The 22,187-nt window shown below is 35.1% G+C and overlaps 1 protein-coding gene across 2 annotated transcripts in view; it reads right to left on the bottom strand.

Moving 5' to 3' along the window:
- LOC102808237 (coiled-coil and C2 domain-containing protein 1-like) overlaps positions 1 to 22,187 on the bottom strand; it is a 65,528-nt gene that overhangs the window by 41,870 nt on the left and 1,471 nt on the right. For both annotated transcript variants that reach the window (XR_014926945.1, XM_085492717.1), the window contains exons 2-7: positions 13,950 to 14,091; positions 12,656 to 12,837; positions 8,539 to 8,664; positions 6,333 to 6,558; positions 3,525 to 3,649; positions 1,752 to 1,836 (exon numbers count right to left, since the gene is read on the bottom strand). Coding sequence is in view for 1 of the 2 variants with exons in the window: in XM_085492717.1 (XP_085348843.1) it covers positions 1,752 to 1,836; positions 3,525 to 3,649; positions 6,333 to 6,558; positions 8,539 to 8,664; positions 12,656 to 12,837; positions 13,950 to 14,091 (886 nt within the window). In the remaining variant the exon portion in view is untranslated. The remainder of the gene's footprint in view (positions 1 to 1,751; positions 1,837 to 3,524; positions 3,650 to 6,332; positions 6,559 to 8,538; positions 8,665 to 12,655; positions 12,838 to 13,949; positions 14,092 to 22,187) is intronic.

Below are 22,187 nucleotides of genomic sequence, written 5' to 3' on the forward strand. Positions count from 1 at the left end.
AGGCAGCGAACCAAATTTATTTTGCCTATCATGCAGTGTGTATAGAAATGATAGCACATGACACATGACATAAATTGTATCATGTCACTGAATGAACACATCAACCTCTGCTACATATTATCCTGATAGCCTCATATATACAGGGCTCGAAATTAGTGGTAGCCCCGCGTCCACAGACTACCAGTTTCTTTTATGGGGCTACCACTTTTCAAATTTGGTAGCCCAACTCGGCTACCAAAAATCCAGGATGAGACAGTGTTTACTCTAGGATGCGTGATTGCCCGCCTACTACACACACCCTTAAAAAATTCTCCGAGGGCAAAAATCGCCCTTTTCCTCACTGCCCATTGAATTCTTTTTATGATGGCCTGTGCGTGTATTGGACTGTGACATGCCAACTAGCTTGATGATACAAATAACAATCACCCTCCCATATATTTCGTTTAAAATTGTGCGTCCTTATATTTAAAGAGCATTACCTTCTTCGGGTATGTCAGGGTGACACGTTAAGCAACTTGCCGAGGCAACAATGCATTGTCCTTCCCGCTTGTTGCGTGATTTAATTAATTATTTTGCTTGTCCAATTGTTGATTATTACTCAGTAGTGATTATATTAACGTATAAAAATATAAATTCGTTGAATTGTTAGGAAATGCAACTTAGTTTCATCGTAAGCGAATAATTCCAAACACATATTAAACACTTGATGCTGGAGAATATCCGCAATGCTTTGACCTGGGACAGAGTTCTTTGACCTGATAATCACAAATTAACCAATCAAAATGGTGGATGATGCCAACGTGCTCATAGCTCATTTAAATAAGTTAATGTTATTGAACGCATCACAGAAGAGATTTACCGATATTGTAGTGCGATCTTTTGGCTTGGATTTAGATGGGAAAATGGGATGGGTTTTTTTTAAAACAAAAAATTAGTTGTTTTCAAAAGATAAACTGAGCATTTGAAGAATAATTTAACATTGTTTATAGTGATACAAGCTCATTGTTGAAACAAAGCTTACCCATTCACGCTAGTCACCATAAAAATCATACTCTTGAATAGGCGTCAATGACTACGGTAAAACTTAAATTTGACTATATTAGGCGTCCGGAATAATTTAAATGTCCAATTACTAGTACGCCAAAATATTTAATGAAAAAACGTGATTTCTTTTATTTTAAAAACCAAACAGAATCAAGTACATTGTATAGACAGTTCTGAGTGTTAGTTCAATTAAGCGCCATTTGCAATAAAGTTGTCAAAATGTGACCTCATATTAGCGCCAAACAGAAATGAAAATGTATCAAAGTGGCGCCTATATGAGGTATTATACGGTACAATCAAGATAATTTTTGTGTGGCAATTTAAGTTTTGTGACAATAAAATTGAATACTGTAACATTAAAACTTTAAACTTAGAATTTGCAGTATTTCACAATGCACAATGAGTGAAAGCAGTGAAACTATAAAACATGAACTCTGTATTTCAGTTAGGTTCTTCTGTCTAAAGAAAATTAGTACCGGTACATATAAAACATTATCTACCTGTCAAAATAATGTACTGAACATGACATTTGTTTATATTAAAAATATTCTTTTTTACTTTTACGGCATAAATACTGCTTTAAAAATATTGGGGTACCAGTGATTGATCTTGGGCTACCAGATTTAAAAAGTGGTAGCCCAGATGGACTACCAGAAAAAAAAGTTAATTTCGAGCCCTGTATATATATATATAAAGTCAATGCAAACCTTTCTGTGAAGGAGGTGGTGGTGGTATATTACTCAGATCAATAGGTTTGCCTTGTTCCATTGCTTCTATTACAAGTTCAAATTGCTGAAAATAAATAAATAAAAACATACAATAATATTAATTGTATTACACCGACCTAGATAGGATTCAAATTATGTACACAGACAATGTTACACTTTCAATTCCACTTGCAAACTCTAAATGCACTTAGTATTACATACTGTTACACATAAACAAAAACATGCAATAATTGTTAAGCTGAACAATCTCCCATTTAGTAGTTAGTCAGCTCTATAAAGACTTGCACTGAACAATTACAATATAGCTGTATTATTAAAGATGCATTCACACTTTGCAAATCTGTATCATCCCCTGACCAATAAATACCATCAAATGTAGCAAAAAGGTCTTCTAAATTAATCTATAGACACTCACAGAGTTCGTTGGCTTTGTTTGTTCTTGGAGGTCAGTTACAGTATAGATATTTTTTTTATAAGGGAGAGGAATATCTAGTACTCTCAAAATGAAATGAACAAGTCACTGTCAATGACACGTCCCCGTTCCGTTCATATTTGAGTGACATACAGTTGTATACATTCAAAGCAGATCATGACCGAAATCTCAGGCCACTGAAAGTGCACCTGCATATGTACAACACATTGTACTAAATCTGAACAAAATCCATCCATGCATGACTGAGATCCGGTTCCGGAATTGTGAAAATACATGATTTTGATGCATTTTCGGCCTTAAAATGGCCATCATTCAGCTGTTGTTAAGCGGATCATGAAACAAATGCACATATCTATTTTTGTGTGAAGTTTGAACTTGATCAATCCTGACATGTCTCGGATACGGACCCAGAACTGAATTCTTTAAAACAAAATGAACGGCAATCGACCATTTTGAACTAGATCCGGAAAAATGGCGTGCATCAAGGTCCTATTATGTTTAATGTATGTACTAAATTTGAACAAAATCCGTCCATGCATAACTGAGATCCGGGTCCGGAATGGTGAAAATGTGTGATTTCAATGCATTCTCGGCCTTAAAGCGGCCGCCATTTGGTTATCGTTAATGAGATCATGAAACAAATGCACATACATATTTATGACATGATGTACTTTGTGTGTGTGAAGTTTTAACTCGATCAATCCAGGCATGTCTCAGATACGAATTCAGAACTGAATTCTTTAAAACAAAATGGCCGCCAGTCGGCCATTTCAAACCCGATCCAAAAAAAAATGACGTGCATCAAGGTCTTATTATGTTTAATGTATGAACCAAATTTGAACAAAATCCGTCCATGCATAACTGAGATCCGGGTCTGGAATGGTGAAAATGTGCGATTTTGATGCATTTTCGGCCTTAAAATGGCCGCTGTTTTGCTATTGTTAATCGGATCATGAAAAAAATGCATGTGCATATGTCCCATATAATGTGTGATGTATGAGTGAAGTTTGAACCTAATCGGTCCATGCATGTTCGAGATACAGGTGATCACGGACGCATGCACGAACGCACACAGGGCAAACCACAAGTCCCCATTTTCAGACTACGTCTGAACGGGGACTAACAAAAACGTGAGGCCAGGATATTTATTTTTAGCTGAAAAAGCATCCTTTTATAACATTGTTTCTAGCTTAATTTTTCTGAAAATAATGGAACTGCACATATTAATATGTGCCTTGAAAGATGCGAGTTAGAATTCCTACATGTAATAAAGTCAGTAGTAAAAGATGTATATTGTGATTGTACTGTTTTGACAATACCTTTGCAATCTTATAATGTGCGGATGCAGTCTGGATGTCATTTTGCTTTTTAGCTACCAAGGCAGCCATCTTGTATTGATCTTTCCGTTCACTCAATAGTTTAAATCTTGCATAGTATTCTTCATCTGTGGATAATAGAAGATTTAGCATGAATTCTATGCATTCATAACAAACACATACTGAAGGTGGCTAAAACTTAGGTACCCAACCTTGCATATGGGGCTAAAGTTTTACACCTAAACATGTTTTTCAATGTAAATAACTATCTTTTTATATACTTGAATCAAGAAATTAAACCTTAAATAACGGTCATATAAACATATAAACCAATATATAAAAATAACATGCCATGCATGGCACAGTCCCCGTTATTATCAAATTTAAGATTATATAGTTTTGTTTATACATGTAGTATACAGCTGGAATATAACCATGTCAGAAATTTGATTTTTTTAATATTAAAATGATTGACATTTGTATCTGATCGTCAAACAAGTACAAAATCAACCATTTTGAATACATGTATATATATATAACATGATGTATAACGAATATATAAAATTTGAACATAATCAGTCAAAGCATTAAAGAGACATGGCTCTAGAAGCCCAATCATTAAAACAAAATGGTCGCCAGTCAGCCATTTTGAATCCAATCTGAAAAATAAAATGATGTGCATCAGGAGCCTGTAATGTCTAATGTATGTACCAAGTTTGAATGAAATCCATCCATAAATGCCAAAAATGCTTGATATATGATGATTGTTTAGCACAAAAAATCCCACCATTTGGCCATTTGGAATAGGATCATCAAACCAAACCAATCTGTCTATCCATGACATGATGTATAATGAATATTTAAAATTTGAACATAATCAGTGAAAGCAAGTCAGAGATATGACACGAGAACCACATTCATTAAAACGAAATGGCCGCCATCTTATCTGAAAAACAAAATTATTTGCATCAAGGTCCCATATTGTCTAATGTATATACCAAGTTTGAACAAAAACCATCTGTAAACAGCTGAGAAACGCTTGATTTTTAGGATTTTTTAGCACAAAAATGGCCGCCATTTGGCCATCTTGAATCAGATCGTAAAACAAAATCATACGCATCAAGGTCCTATAATGTCCAACGTATATACAAGGTTTGAACAAAATCCATCTGTAAACAGCTGGGAAATGCTTGATTTTGATGATTTTTAGCACAAAAATGGCTGCCATTCGACCATCTTGAATCAGATCGTGAAACAAATTGACGTGCATATGTATAATATCATGTATGATGTATGTGTGAAGTTTGATTGTGATTGGTCCAGGCATTTTCAAAATACAGGTCCGGACGCACGCACACACACACACGCGCGCACGGAGGTCAAAACATAAGTCCCCGTTTTTTTAACTGTTGGCATAGCTTTAAAACTGTTGTGTCAATGATGTCTCTAAGCATTTTATCCGGTAATTAATTATTCAATGAAAACATTAAAATCAGACAAAGTAATTACATATTTATAACTGTTGTGGTATTGAAATCCCTTAAACTTCAAACCAAGTAATCAAAAAAAAAAGAATGCAGTTGGCATAAAAAATGTGTTCATCATCTATACCCGTTGTCTTCTTTTGATTGTTTTCATGCACTGTAATACATTGGATGTTTTCATGCACTGTAATACATTGGATGTTTTCATGCACTGTAATACATTGGATGTTCTCATGCACTGTAATACATTGGAGGTTTACATGCACTGTAATACATTGGATGTTTTCATGCACTGTAATACATTGGATGTTTTCATGCATTGTAATACATTGGATGTTTTCATGCACTGTAATACATTGGAGGTTTTCATGCACTGTAATACATTGGATGTTTTCATGCACTGTAATACATTGGATGTTTTCATGCATTGTAATACATTGGATGTTTTCATGCACTGTAATACATTGGAGGTTTTCATGCACTGTAATACATTGGATGTTTTCATGCACTGTAATACATTGGATGTTTTCATGCACTGTAATACATTGGAGGTTTTCATGCACTGTAATACATTGGATGTTTTCATGCACTATAATACATTGGAGGTTTTCATGCACTGTAATACATTGGATGTTTTCATGCACTGTAATACATTGGAGGTTTTCATGCACTGTAATACATTGGATGTTTTCATGCACTATAATACATTGGAGGTTTTCATGCACTGTAATACATTGGATGTTTTCATGCACTGTAATACATTGGATGTTTTCATGCACTGTAATACATTGGATGTTTGCGTCTTAATTAACTCCAATTGACTTTGGAGTTAGTGTGTCTGTATGTCTTACGACTTTCATTTAACTTTACACCTACCAAGTGACAACCTTCATTATTTTCATAATTCATATTAATATTTAATCAAATTTAAGTTTACGTAGCTCAGGTTTAGTAAAAGGGGTAGGTATTGTACAATTATATTAAAATATATTGAACAATACCTTTTCCCTTTACTAAACCTACACTTTGCAAATATATCACAGGATATTTAACTTTTATTTAATTAAACGTGAATTAAAATACAATTCTATGTTGAATTGCATTGAATTGAGTTCAATTAACTCAAATTAAAATGTAACCCTTTATAGAATCACGTTTTAATCAAGTTCATATCACTATATTAAAAACTAATTCAACCATATTAATCCAATGTGTGTCGTCACACTGATGGTATGAAGTGAATGTGTCTGTGTGTATGTATGTATTCCACTGATATCTCAAGAACCATATGTTTTTAAGTTATTTTACAATGCATATTGACATATACCTTTAACAACGACAGGTTCTACTGGTTTCACAGGCACTACTGGTTTTACAGGTTCAATTTCCACTGGTTCCTGCTGAGTAACAGCCACTTTGGGAGGTTCATCCACTTCCATGGCAACAGGTGGTGTTGCAGTGGGTTTCTGGCTGCCAGTGGCAACAGAAGGAGGAATGTCATCTTCATTGATAGTTTTTCCACTTTTTGCAGATCTCTCCAAGTCTTTCAGTGTCTGTGGAAAACACAACAATGAATTCTTACATTGCAAATTTACCCAGCAAACATTGCACAAGCTTTTTCATTAGACTCACATGTCAGCAAATAGTATATGAACAATCCTCAACTTGTCTCAACCCATTTCCAGTTTAGTTAATATACAGCTTCATATATAATGCATTGTTAAGATCATCAATAACAAATCACAAATATATCTATTTTATGCTCCTATTATCTTCAAAACTAAAAGTTCAAATTTATTTCTTGAGATATTGAAATTCTAAAAGTAATTTTTATTGTCTCAGCTTCCCAGGTTAAACTTAAATCAAAGAAAGCTTAGAAAGAACTCCCATGTGCTGAGAGTATTGGAGACACATTAAATATAATTCGAAATTACTTAGCTGAAAACTAATTATGCAAATTAGAAAATTAATATGAACAGATTTGATTGTAAAACTAATGAGGTCTGCGCAATGTAACAAAAACTCTATGTACCAAGTTTAATTGAAATGTGATTAGAACCAAAAAATTATGAATTATTATGCTTATTAGGGAAATAATATGAACAGAGTTTTACCCCAAACTAATTAGATTTGTACATTGTCCTAGAGCATCTTTGTACTAAGTTTCATTAAAATGGAAATTAGTACTTTAGATATCAGTGTGAAAGCTTAAAATTGGTTAATTATGCAAATTGGGTAATTAATATGTACAGATTTTAACCCACAAATATCCAGGTCTGTCTATTGTCTTACAGCATCCATGTATAAACATTCATTGATATGTAATGATTAGTACCTGAGATATCAGTGTGAAAGTTGGAAATTGGTTAATTATGCAAATTAGGTGATTAATATGCACAAATATTTACCAAAAACTAATTGGGTCTCTGCATAATTCTAGATTCATTGAAATGTGATGATTAGTACTTTAGATATCAGTAGAAAAGCTGAAAATTAATTATGCAAATTAGGTAATTAATATGCACAATTATTTACCCTGAAACTAATCAGGTCTCTGCATAGTCCTAAAGGATCTATGTACCAAGTTTCATTGAAATGCGGTGATTAGTACTTGAGATACCCGTGGAAAAGCTGAAAATCAACTAATTATGCAAATTAGGTGATTAATATGCACAAATATTTATCCGAAACAATCAATCTCTGCATAGTCCTTGAGTATGTAAGTACCAAATTTCATTGAAATGTAATGCTCACTAATATCAAAAACTGAAAATAAATTAATTATGCAAATTAGGTAATTATATGTACTGATATTACCATAAAACCTATCAGGTCTGTGCAGTGTCATATGACATCTATGTACCAAGTTTCATTGAAATGTGATGATTAGTACTTGAGATATCAGTGGAAAAACCGAAAATTGACTAATCATTATGCAAATTAGGTAATTAATATGCACGGATTTTTACCAAAAACTAATCAAATCTGCGCATATGTTCAGAGCATCTATGTACCAAGTTTCATCAAAATCCAACAAGTGGTTGTTTAGATATCAGTGGAACAGTCATGGAACCACTAAAACATAGCTAATTATCATGCAAATTAGGTAATTAATATGCACGGATTTTTACCAAAAACTAATCAAATCTGCGCATATGTTCAGAGCATCTATGTACCAAGTTTCATCAAAATCCAATGAGTGGTTATTTAGATATCAGCGGAACAGTCATAGAACAGCTAAAAATTAGCTAATTATCATGCAAATTGGGTAATTAACGAGCATGGATTTTTACCAAAACCTAATCTCTGCGCATTGGCCCAGAGCATCTATTCACCAAGTTTCATCAAAAACCGATGTATGGTTCTTGAGATATCAGTGGAACAGATGGACACACACACGGACACACACACACACACACACGCACGCACACATACAGACACACTAACTGCAAAGACTCCCATTTTGTGCTTCGCACATGGGAGTCAAAAACAAACACAGTATAATAACAACTCTGATTTTTGTCAAATCTTACCTTCAAGCCTCTCTCATATCTCCTGACCTTTGAACTATCATTAGCAGCCTTAGCCGTGTTAATGGCTGTCATGTACATTTCTTGTCTATCTTTCAATAAAGATATCATTTCACTGTTTGAACCAGGCTGTAATCAGAATGCAATGTGTTTAGGTAAAGGTCTATGTATAAATGGTTGTACATGTGCAAAGTAAACTACACTAATAGATCTGTAATGTGCCACCGACTTGACCACAAACACTAATAGATCTGTAATGTGCCACCGACTTGACCACAAACACTAATAGATCTGTAATGTGCCACTGACATGACCACAAACACTAATAGATCTGTAATGTGCCACCGACATGACCACAAACACTAATAGATCTGTAATGTGCCACCGACTTGACCACAAACACTAATAGATCTGTAATGTGCCACTGACATGACCACAAACACTAATAGATCTGTAATGTGCCACCGACTTGACCACAAACACTAATAGATCTGTAATGTGCCACCGACATGACCACAAACACTAATAGATCTGTAATGTGCCACCGACATGACCACAAACACTAATAGATCTGTAATGTGCCACCGACATGACCACAAACACTAATAGATCTGTAATGTGCCACCGACATGACCACAAACACTAATAGATCTGTAATGTGCCACCGACATGACCACAAACACTAATAGATCTGTAATGTGCCACCAACATGACCACAAACACTAATAGATATGTAATGTGCCACTGACTTGACCACAAACACTAATAGATCTGTAATGTGCCACCGACATGACCACAAACACTAATAGATCTGTAATGTGCCACCGACATGACCACAAACACTAATAGATCTGTAATGTGCCACCGACATGACCACAAACACTAATAGATCTGTAATGTGCCACCGACATGACCACAAACACTAATAGATCTGTAATGTGCCACCGACTTGACCACAAACACTAATAGATCTGTAATGTGTCACCGACTTGACCACAAACACTAATAGATCTGTAATGTGCCACTGACATGACCACAAACACTAATAGATCTGTAATGTGCCACCGACTTGACCACAAACACTAATAGATCTGTAATGTGCCACTGACTTGACCACAAACACTAATAGATCTGTAATGTGCCATCGACATGACCACAAACACTAATAGATCTGTAATGTGCCACCGACATGACCACAAACACTAATAGATCTGTAATGTGTCACCGACATGACCACAAACACTAATAGATCTGTAATGTGCCACCGACATGACCACAAACACTAATAGATCTGTAATGTGCCAACGACATGACCACAAACACTAATAGATCTGTAATGTGCCACCGACATGACCACAAACACTAATAGATCTGTAATGTGCCACCGACATGACCACAAACACTAATAGATCTGTAATGTGCCACCGACATGACCACAAACACTAATAGATCTGTAATGTGCCACCGACATGACCACAAACACTAATAGATCTGTAATGTGCCACCGACATGACCACAAACACTAATAGATCTGTAATGTGCCACCGACATGACCACAAACACTAATAGATCTGTAATGTGCCACCGACTTGACCACAAACACTAATAGATCTGTAATGTGCCACTGACATGACCACAAACACTAATAGATCTGTAATGTGCCACCGACTTGACCACAAACACTAATAGATCTGTAATGTGCCACCGACATGACCACAAACACGAATAGATCTGTAATGTGCCACCGACATGACCACAAACAGTAATAGATCTGTAATGTGCCACCGACATGACCACAAACACTAATAGATCTGTAATGTGCCACCGACATGATCACAAACACTAATAGATCTGTAATGTGCCACCGACATGACCACAAACACTAATAGATCTGTAATGTGCCACCGACATGACCACAAACACTAATAGATCTGTAATGTGCCACCGACATGACCACAAACACTAATAGATCTGTAATGTGCCACCGACATGACCACAAACACTAATAGATCTGTAATGTGCCACCGACATGACCACAAACACTAATAGATCTGTAATGTGCCACCGACATGACCACAAACACTAATAGATCTGTAATGTGCCACCGACATGACCACAAACACTAATAGATCTGTAATGTGCCACCGACATGACCACAAACACTAATAGATCTGTAATGTGCCACCGACATGACCACAAACACTAATAGATCTGTAATGTGCCACCGACATGACCACAAACACTAATAGATCTGTAATGTGCCACCGACATGACCACAAACACTAATAGATCTGTAATGTGCCACCGACATGACCACAAACACTAATAGATCTGTAATGTGCACCGACATGACCACAAACATTAATAGATCTGTAATGTGCCACCGACATGACCACAAACACTAATAGATCTGTAATGTGCCACCGACATGACCACAAACACTAATAGATCTGTAATGTGCCACCGACATGACCACAAACACTAATAGATCTGTAATGTGCCACCGACATGACCACAAACACTAATAGATCTATAATGTGCCACTGACATGACCACAAACACTAATAGATCTGTAATGTGCCACCGACATGACCACAAACACTAATAGATCTGTAATGTGCCACCGACATGACCACAAACACTAATAGATCTGTAATGTGCCACCGACATGACCACAAACACTAATAGATCTGTAATGTGCCACCGACATGACCACAAACACTAATAGATCTATAATGTGCCACTGACATGACCACAAACACTAATAGATCTGTAATGTGCCAACGACATGACCACAAACACTAATAGATCTGTAATGTGCCATTGACATGACCACAAACACTAATAGATCTGTAATGTGCCACCGACATGACCACAAACACTAATAGATCTGTAATGTGCCACCGACTTGACCACAAACACTAATAGATCTATAATGTGCCACTGACTTGACCACAAACACTAATAGATCTGTAATGTGCCACCGACTTGACCACAAACACTAATAGATCTGTAATGTGCCACCGACATGACCACAAACACTAATAGATCTGTAATGTGCCACCGACATGACCACAAACACTAATAGATCTATAATGTGCCACTGACATGACCACAAACACTAATAGATCTGTAATGTGCCAACGACATGACCACAAACACTAATAGATCTGTAATGTGCCATTGACATGACCACAAACACTAATAGATCTGTAATGTGCCACCGACATGACCACAAACACTAATAGATCTGTAATGTGCCACCGACTTGACCACAAACACTAATAGATCTATAATGTGCCACTGACTTGACCACAAACACTAATAGATCTGTAATGTGCCACCGACTTGACCACAAACACTAATAGATCTGTAATGTGCCACCGACATGACCACAAACACTAATAGATCTGTAATGTGCCACCGACATGACCACAAACACTAATAGATCTGTAATGTGCCACCGACTTGACCACAAACACTAATAGATCTGTAATGTGCCACCGACTTGACCACAAACACTAATAGATATGTAATGTGCCACCGACATGACCACAAACACTAATAGATCTGTAATGTGCCACTGACATGACCACAAACACTAATAGATCTGTAATGTGCCACCGACTTGACCACAAACACTAATAGATATGTAATGTGCCACCGACTTGACCACAAACACTAATAGATCTGTAATGTGCCACCGACTTGACCACAAACACTAATAGATCTGTAATGTGCCACCGACTTGACCACAAACACTAATAGATATGTAATGTGCCACCGACATGACCACAAACACTAATAGATCTGTAATGTGCCACTGACATGACCACAAACACTAATAGATCTGTAATGTGCCACCGACTTGACCACAAACACTAATAGATCTGTAATGTGCCACTGACATGACCACAAACACTAATAGATCTGTAATGTGCCACTGACTTGACCACAAACACTAATAGATATGTAATGTGCCACCGACTTGACCACAAACACTAATAGATATGTAATGTGCCACCGACTTGACCACAAACACTAAGCCACTGTGAAAGTTCTTGAGAGTGTTATAAACACAAAACACAATAGAGGTTGTGATGAGTATTTTACTATTTACCTGTGGTTTTGGTGATGGTACAGGTTTAACCATCTCTTCTTCCTCCTCCTCATCACCTGCCAATTCTTGCAACTCTGCTAATAACTCAGCATCTTCTTCTAGATCCTCATCATCAACATACTCATCTGTGTCTTTCATACTCTCTGCAGCCATTCTCTCAATCTCAGCCATTGGTAATGGTTCTGAAGACAGTCACATGCATAGTTTGTTACATTGCTATGTCTATTACCGTGAGTATGGCATTTATCTGAACTCTTTCAAATAAATCAGACAATATTTTAGTGAGAAATCGACATGGACATGAAAAAAACAAAATGACTACCATTTTTGTTAAAATCTAAAAAAAAATATTTTGTGCACCTGTAGCACAATATACATGATCCTGATACAAAATTTGAGTGAAATCTGTTAATTTCCAGGAAATGGTTTGGTCCATATTAAAGTACAAGAATTTCGCAATTTGAGGACCAAAATGGCCGCTGGTCAGTCATATTTTATCAAATGGTGAAATTGACACTTATATGTAAGTCATTGTGTTATTAAAGTTGGAATATGATCAGTCAAAGCATGTTCGTGAAATGGCTGAAGACGAACATAATGCCATACAGACAAATGAGGGACTGAAAATAATTGAAGAGAAGAGGCAATTTACCCATCATGTCTTGCTATTGTACCGAATCTGAACAAAATCTGTAAAAGTACACAGTACAGTCTGATTGTGACTAATACAATGTAGTTTCTTTGAGAGTGACGTGGTCTACATTGTGATATTCACAGACATAAACTACGTTGTGTAGAGTAAATATAATGTATATATTTCCGACTGCATTTTGTTACAATGTAACTCTAAACCCAGTCTCTGATCAATCACCGGGACGATTACCATGAGTTGTACTATTTTTTTGTGTTATCAAGCGGGGTAAGTTTCGGGTCACATATGCGCCATGTTGATATCATTGCCTGAGATTTTAAATGAGATTGCACAACAAATTAATGAGCATCAGAAACCCACCATAAGTGAATAAAGTTTGAATGAAACCAATCAAAGCATGTCTAATGTTTTATGGGGCAAAAATGTTCATCAGTAAGTCAACAGAACAAAAAACTAATTAATGTACATAGGCATATGCCAGGCTTGACTTGCCTTGCCTTAAAATCAGTCAGGGTTGTCTGAGAAAAGATGTTGGATGTATGAACCAAAGTATGCTCCTGTTTCTCTGTCTACATCAGACATAGTAAAACAACACAGACACAACTATTTTGCAACAAGACATTCTAATGAATGTTTACATACTTTTCGTTGGTTTTGCTTCTGGTATAGTTTCACCAGATTGCAATGCTGCAAGTTCAGCTTCAAGATCATCATCGTCATCATCATCTCCGTACATATTCATATTCATGAATGCATCAGGGTCAGGAACATCTAACAAACCAAGCTGTAATAACAATGTCAGATAAAGAAATCTGATTGAGATTTGATCCTAAACATAGGAATATGCAATGCCATATTTATAATAGGTGGAAGCCATAATTTAAGTTTGAATTAAAATGTTCCACTGCTGTGTGATTATAATATTGATATCTCTTTTTTACAATTCTTTTAAAGTGGGAGGGTCATCACCTGCACACGTGTGGGAATTGAGTCCCAAAAAATGTAAATCAAAGAAAGCTTAGAAAGAACTCCCGTGTGCTGAGAGTATTGAAAACACATTAAAAATTAATTCAAAATTACCTGCACATGAGATATTGATAGAAAAGCTGAAAACTAATTATGTACATCAGGTAACTAATATGAACAGAACAGAACAAAAAAATTATGAATTATTATGCTAATTAGAGAATTAATATGAACAAATTTTAACCAAAAATTAATCAAGCCTGTCTATTGTCCTAGAGCATTTATGTACCAAATTTTATTCAAATGTGATGATCAGTAATTGAGATATCAGTGTTAATTAATTATGTTAATTAGGTGATTAATAAGCATAAATATTTACCAAAAACTAATTGGTTTCTGCATAGTTCTCTTTAAAAGTTTCATTAAAATCCAATTTGTGGTTCTTTATATATCAGTGGAACATTATGCAAATTAGGTAATTAATATCCAATTAAAACTAATTAGGTCTCTGCATAATCCTAGAAGATCTATGTAGCAAGTCTCATTGAAATATGATGATTACTACTTGATATATCAAAAGCTGAAAATTAATTAATTATGCAAATTAGATAATTAATATGTACTCATATTACCCTAAAAACTATCAGGTTTGTGCAGTGTCCTATGACATCTATGTACCAAGTGTCATTGAAATGTGATGATTACTACTTGAAATATCAAAAGCTGAAAATTATTTAATTATGCAAATTAGCTAATTAATATATACTGATATTAGCCTAAAACTATCAGGTCTGTGCAGTGTCCTATGATGTCTATGTACCAAATTTCATTGAAATGTGATGATTACTACTTGAAATATCAGAAGCTGAAAATTAATTAATTATGCTAATTAGGTAATTAATATGTACTCGTATTACTCTAAAAACTATCAGGTCTGTGCAGTGTCCTATGACATCTATGTACCAAGTGTCATTGAAATGTGATGATTACTACTTGAAATATCAAAAGCTGAAAATTAATTAATTATGCAAATTAGGTAATTAATATGTACTCATATTACCCTAAAAACTTTCAGGTTTGTGCAGTGTCCTATGACATTTTTGTACCAAGTTTTATTGAAATGTGATGATTAGTACTTGAAATATCAGTGGAAAAGCCGAAAATTGATTAATCATTATGCAAATTAGGTAATTAATATTGCACAGATTTTTACCCAAAACTAATCAAATCTACGCATTAGTTTGGAGCATCTGTGTGCCAAGTTTCATCAAAATCCAATGAGTGGTTCTTTAGATATCAGTGGAACAGTCATGAAACAGCTAAAAATCAGCTAATTATCATGCAAATTAGGTAATTAATATGCATAGATTTTTACCAAAACCTAATCAAATCTGCGCATTGGCCCAGAGCATCTATGCACCAAGTTTCATCAAAAACTGATGTATGGTTCTTGAGATATCAGCGGAACAGACGGACACACACACACACACACACACACACACACACACACACATACATACAGACACACTAACTGCAAAGACTCCCTTTTTGTGCTTCGCACACGGGAGTCAAAAATGACACGCTATGGCCAACAATTCCACTTTTACTAATTTTTATCGTTTTGTAATTATTGAATAAGTTTTATTCTGATTATTAATAGTTCGTTATTTATATATAGCTTCTCCTCTATAAATGATCTAAGCTAATATTGTAATAAGATTCAATAAAACCAGTGTTTCCAGCAACAGAAACAAATATTGATTAGGTACATAAAGATTTACATCATAGTATCAAATGATCAAGGATAGTATTTGAAACAGATAATCTGAACATACTATGCATGCTAGGATTTATGGTACCCTAAGATGCTGAAAAATCAATCCCAATCAAATCTATGTATATTTCATTAATTATGTGTTATTGACAGAAACTTCTGACCCAGATATCTCGCAAATATCACAACTGTTGCATTTGGTATACTGATATATTAGTAGCCAATCACTATGCCGTCCTCGTCTGAGTATGCAAGTCAGGTCTCTGAGTCTACAGGACTGAGTGGTTTCAATGCAAGGTTTATAAAAGTGCTCCTGTGTGTTAGTTAATTAATTCTGAACTATATGTATTACCGGATACTGCCGTAAATTGGCCCATCCAAAAAATTACCCTGAGCTGGTGGGCCATCATAAAATATTTTTTTCATTGAAAAATCCACCTACAGTACACCCCCTAAAACAAAAGAAACTACGGCAGAAGCTAATCAAAAATTTTATACATTTTGTCCTTGTTGTTACAGTTACTGTTCTATGCACAGCAGGGGTTCCCTGATATCCCTGATGCTGAATTAAAAAGTAGACCAACTCAAATTGTATTATACTCAATGTCATCTTTCTCCAAAAAATCACATTAACGAACCTAGTACAAAAATTACAATTTTATTGGTAACGAAAGTGTATGGTAAAAAACGTTTCAAATAAAAACACAACTGCATTGCTGAGTAGCAAATGATCATGGTAGCACAATCTGGAAATGTGTCGCATACGACTTATTTACCACTTCCGTGTCACTGAGAATGTTCTAGAACCGTACTGTGTCTGGGTGGAATATTCTAGATTTTTTTTTAGAAACTGGTTGAATAGGTAATAGAACACTGTAGGAGGCAATAGAAGGTAATGGAACATTCTAGAAATTTATTATAGTAAATTCCAGACTCATTATGTATGCTGATGTAATGGTCTATTTATAGACAGTGTGGGTATATATAGGGGAGTTGTTCAGCACTGAGTTCAGATCAGAGATCTCGTTGAATTGTAATGGAGTTTAAGTATCTAGTTACTGGAGTAGTGGAGTTTTACCGCGTTATTGTACTTGATGTTTGCAGAGTATAATAATACCAGTACCAGTTGAAACCTCATCTGTTGGCTCCGTGTTCGTATTTTATCATCGCGGCCAGGGAAGTCTTTCTGTTACTGTTGCCATTTTGGTATTTGAACCATCACACCTGTACTATACCAATTACAGTAATATTACGTTGCGTGTGACAAAATGCTGTGTTTCACAATTGTCGATTATTACCTAGTAATGATTATAATAACATAAAAAAAAAAATTTGTTGAATTGTTGTGAAATGCAAATAAAATTCAACTTAGTTTCACCGTAAGCAAATGGTTCCAGTCGCATATAAACACTCGATGCTGTAGAATATCCGACAGGGTTTTTCTCTTGTGTTCTTTGACCTGATAAGTCAAATTGCTAATTAACCAATCAAAATGATGGATGATGCCAATGTGTTCAAATTACAATAGCTCATTTAAATATGTTAATGTTATTCAACGCAAAACGAAAGAGATTCGCCGGTGTTGTAGTACTATCTTTTGGCTTGGATTTCAATGGAACAACAGCATGATTTTTTTAAATCAAAAAAATTGTTGTTTTCAAAAGGTAAACTGAGCATTTGAAGAATAATTCAACGTTTTTTACAGGGATAACAGCTATTTGTCAAAACAAAGCTTACCCATTCATGATAGTGACAATAAACTTGAATAGGCGTCAATGATATGGTAAAACTCAAATTAGACTATTTTAGGCACAACAATTGCCCATATTCTTTTTTTCAAAATCCCAGTCTGCTGTTTAACGACCAAGGGCAAATTCACGACAGAATTTGGTATAAGCCCCTCCAAAAGAAATTTATGGAAACCTTTGAAACTGATGTGCAACGAACAGATTTTTTTGACCAAATAGAATAAAAACATAAACAGCACATGTCAAGCTTCAATCTATTACAGGAAACTAAAAATAGCAAACATTTATTAATATTTAATTCATTAGAGTTAAACAGTACTAGTACATGTATGCAAATTAAAATATACAGATTTATGAGACACTACCATAATATGGATAGATTGGATGAAAAATCCAATCAGTTCATGGTATAGTAGCTGTGTACCAAATTTGATTCAAATCCAGCCAGTGGTGTTGATGTTTCAGTGAAATAAGATCCGACTCTCACAAACAGGCAAATATTGATATGATATTAGCCCCTATTAATTCTCTGCACACAGAATTCAAATATATGTAAATAAAATGTAGGTTTTGTTTAAAATCCAATTATCCTTAAAGCCCGGATGTTTTTAAATGGTATTTATATTTATATTCCTGAGCATCTTTTTCAGCCTTACCACTCCAGTCATAACATTTACTTCTCATATTTTAGCCAAGCAGTCTTCCATATGTTAAAATTGCAACTTTTCTCATTCTGTATTTTGTATACACAACAAATCAAATCAAATTTTCTGTGCCTCAAATAATAAATTTACAGTATGTGTGTGTGTGTCTTGTTATTATAGGTTTAACAAGGTAAACTGGCAGGAATGATTGGAATGCATTAAAGGAGTCCAATCAAACTGTATTCAGTACACAACATGACTAGATCCAAACTGGCTTGGGAGTGCATTGGGTTGTGAAACAATCACTCTTAATAAATACAAATCTCACACATGTGTGGAGTGATGACAATGTCACCCTTTAAATGTGGCATACACTTGTGACATTGAAATTGGTGCTGTCAACACACAAAAAAATATTCTCTACATTTTTATGAATATTTATAAATTTCACAATTCAAACTGAAATGAGAGGTTTCTATTGGCCAATGAAATAACATTGAAACAATTTTGATGATGTCATTGGATACTGTCATTGATAAGCTATTGATATTTATAAAACAAATAAAGGAATTGGGTTTGTTGTGTCAATAACACAAAGGGTATAGTTTTTGATTCACATTGTTTATGTTTTCAATTTGGCACATTTGTTATTATCATTATTAAATTGTGGCTAAATATTAATTAAGGAATAATCACCCTAGACCAGTTCGACCCATATACTGGTACATATAAGTGGCAGTAAATGTGTATATATTAAAACTGGTCTAAAATTTGTGGTACACTTCTGGGGGTGAGACACAGAAATAAGCACCAAAAACCATGTACAGATGTAATACAGTACCTGAAACGTTCCACTTGATAACAGCAATTATAAACACGTTATTTAGGGTGTTTTAGTAATAGTGGCAATGTTAATATATGTGAAATAGCCAATCAATAATAAAAATAAATTAAAACAAAATGACAGTCATTCAGCCACTTTGAATCCAATCTGTAAAACATAATGATGTGCATTAGGAACCCATAATGTATGGACTAAGTTTGAACAAAATTCATCTGTAAACAGCCAAGATCTGGTTCTGGAATGCCAGATATGCTTGATTTTGATGATTTTTTCAGCACAAAAATGGCCACCATTTGACCATCTTGAATCAGATCAATACATTCTAAAGGGGGCGATATATTATTTTTGGGGAAAGAGTTAGAAAGGGGGATTAGGGGGTCAATACAAAAGAAGGGACCCATTTGGAGAGCAGCATTGATCCTCGTGTCTGTTGTTGCACGTGACCTGCAGCTGTCAACTGTGTTCGTACTTCGACAACTTCGACTTTCTGACTCGAGTTCTTGATATACAGAAGTTGCTGTTTATGTTTTTTTTCTTTCATATCTTGTCTTGTATGAGTGTCCTGTCCGTGATTCGAACTTGCAATCTTTGAGTTCCCAGCGCACTGTCTTGTCCACTGTACCACGAGTGTCTTCACACAAATGATAGGATTTAAGTCCTACTTATAGGATCAATGTTTTCACTAGCATTCAAAAGACGTACTAACTGTACTGGATTCGAACCAGCGATCTTTCACATTGCCTACATTGTACATATCCACTGAACCATATGGGTAGTCATGCAAATGAATGATTTGTTTTAATATTTAGCTTTATTGCAAATTAGTGTTTGCGAAAAAAGACTGGCAGGCATAGGAATTGAACCCGGGTCCTCCTGATCAGTGTGTAGACAACTGACCCACAAGACCACAATTGATTGACTGTATGTGTTTGCATTTGATAAGACTCTATAGTGTGTATATATATAGAAATACAACATATTTCTATTATTGAGTTACAATTATCTAAAAAATTGCCAATTTTGTGTTTTTACTTGTGTAAACTATATGCATGCCATAACCCATTAGTGTACATCTTGCAAATTGGGTGTTTGCCATTTGCGTTGCCCATACCTGACCCGACCCTCACCCTAATGACAAGACACGTTCCTGTTAATAATTCCGTTGCCCATACCTGACCCGACCCTAACCCTAATGCCAAGACACGTTCCTGTTTATAATTGCTCAATAATGATACTCTGTTGTGCACTGTCTGCGAGTAAGTTGCATTGATGTCAACTGATTAAACAAGTCGCGTTTAAGTAATTTCCACTATTAACAAGTGGTTAAATTGTGACAATAAATGTGCGGACAATATTTTAGACTTATTTTGGTGTAGACAGCTCTCGTTCGATTAATTCCCACATTTACAAGTTGTTAAATTGAGAGAATACATGTGCAGACAAATATTTTAGACTTATTTCGGTGTAGACAGCTCTCATTGAATTAATTTCCACTATTAACAAGTGGTTAAATTGTGACAATAAATGTGCGGACAATATTTTAGACTTATTTTGGTGTAGACAGCTCTCGTTTGATTAATTCTCACAATTACAAGTTGTTAAATTGAGAGAATAAGTGTGAGGACAAGTATTTTAGACTTATTTTGGTATAGAAAAATCGCATTTAATTTACTTCCACAAATTACAAATTGTTAAATTGAGAGAATAAATGTGTGGACAAATATTTGAGACTTATTTTGGTGTAAACAACTCTAAATTTAATAATTTTACACCATTACAAGTTGTTAAATTGAGAGACTAAATGTGCGGACAAATATTTGAGACTTATTTTGGTGTAGACAGCTCTCGTTTAATTATTTTACACCATTACAAGTTGTTAAATTGAGAGAATAAATGTATGGACAAGTATTTGAAACTTATTTTGGTGTAGACAACTCTCATTTGATTAATTCCAACAATTACAATTACAAGTTCTTAAATATTGACCATTATATTTGTGAGTAAATACCTGTTGTTTAATTAATTTCCACCTCTACAAGATTGAGAGAATAAATGTGTCGACAAATATTTGATACTTATTTAGGTGTAAGAACTCGTGTTTGACCAACTTCCACCATTGCAAGTTGTTAAAATAATGAAATAAATATACTGGTAACATTGGATATTTGATTTAATTGTGAAACTTTCTAACAAAATGTTAACTGCTGGCTTCGAACCCTCAATCAACAATTCTGCAGACACAGTATAAATTCCACAACACCACAGAAGATATTCGTCTGTTGCCTGAATTGTTTTCGTAATATAGGGAACGCCATCGACACTTTAACAAAACTTACCTTGACTTGGGTCTTGTTTATCTCTTGTCACAATCTGGAAACTGTTGAACAAATTGCGCGTCGTCCAGTTTAAGACGTAAGTTATTTTATTATTTATTTATTCAGTTTTGTATGGTGGAGTTTTGTGAGGTTTATTATTTTTTCGCGACGTTCTTTGTTTACTTGTTTACGGTTTGAGAGATTTCAGTTTATTTGATTTACGTTTTTACGGTAGCTCTGAGCGGGACTCGAACCCACTGTCCTTTCAAGCTAATTTTGTTTTATTTTGATGGCACGCTTGTGTACCACGCCACGATGTTGGTCGTTAAGTGGTGTTCATTTTTCTAACTACCCCAGTGTTCCGATGAGTTGAACGGAAAAGCCAAAACGATTGCTGGTTTCTGATTGCTTCAGTTCTGGTGAGAGTGTATCTAGTGTGATTCGAACCCATGTCGTTTGTATTGCGCGTTTATTTATTTCCCATGTTGGCTACGCCGTAATATGCAACCACTTCCCCGTTTTATTGTGATTTTGAGAGTGTTTAATGATGTCTTCCTCACCCGTAACGCCATGACCCAGTTTCAACCAC

Source organism: Saccoglossus kowalevskii, chromosome 18, assembly GCF_978046115.1.
Source record: "Saccoglossus kowalevskii chromosome 18, keSacKowa6.1, whole genome shotgun sequence".
In the NCBI taxonomy this organism is placed as follows: Eukaryota; Metazoa; Hemichordata; class Enteropneusta; family Harrimaniidae; genus Saccoglossus; species Saccoglossus kowalevskii.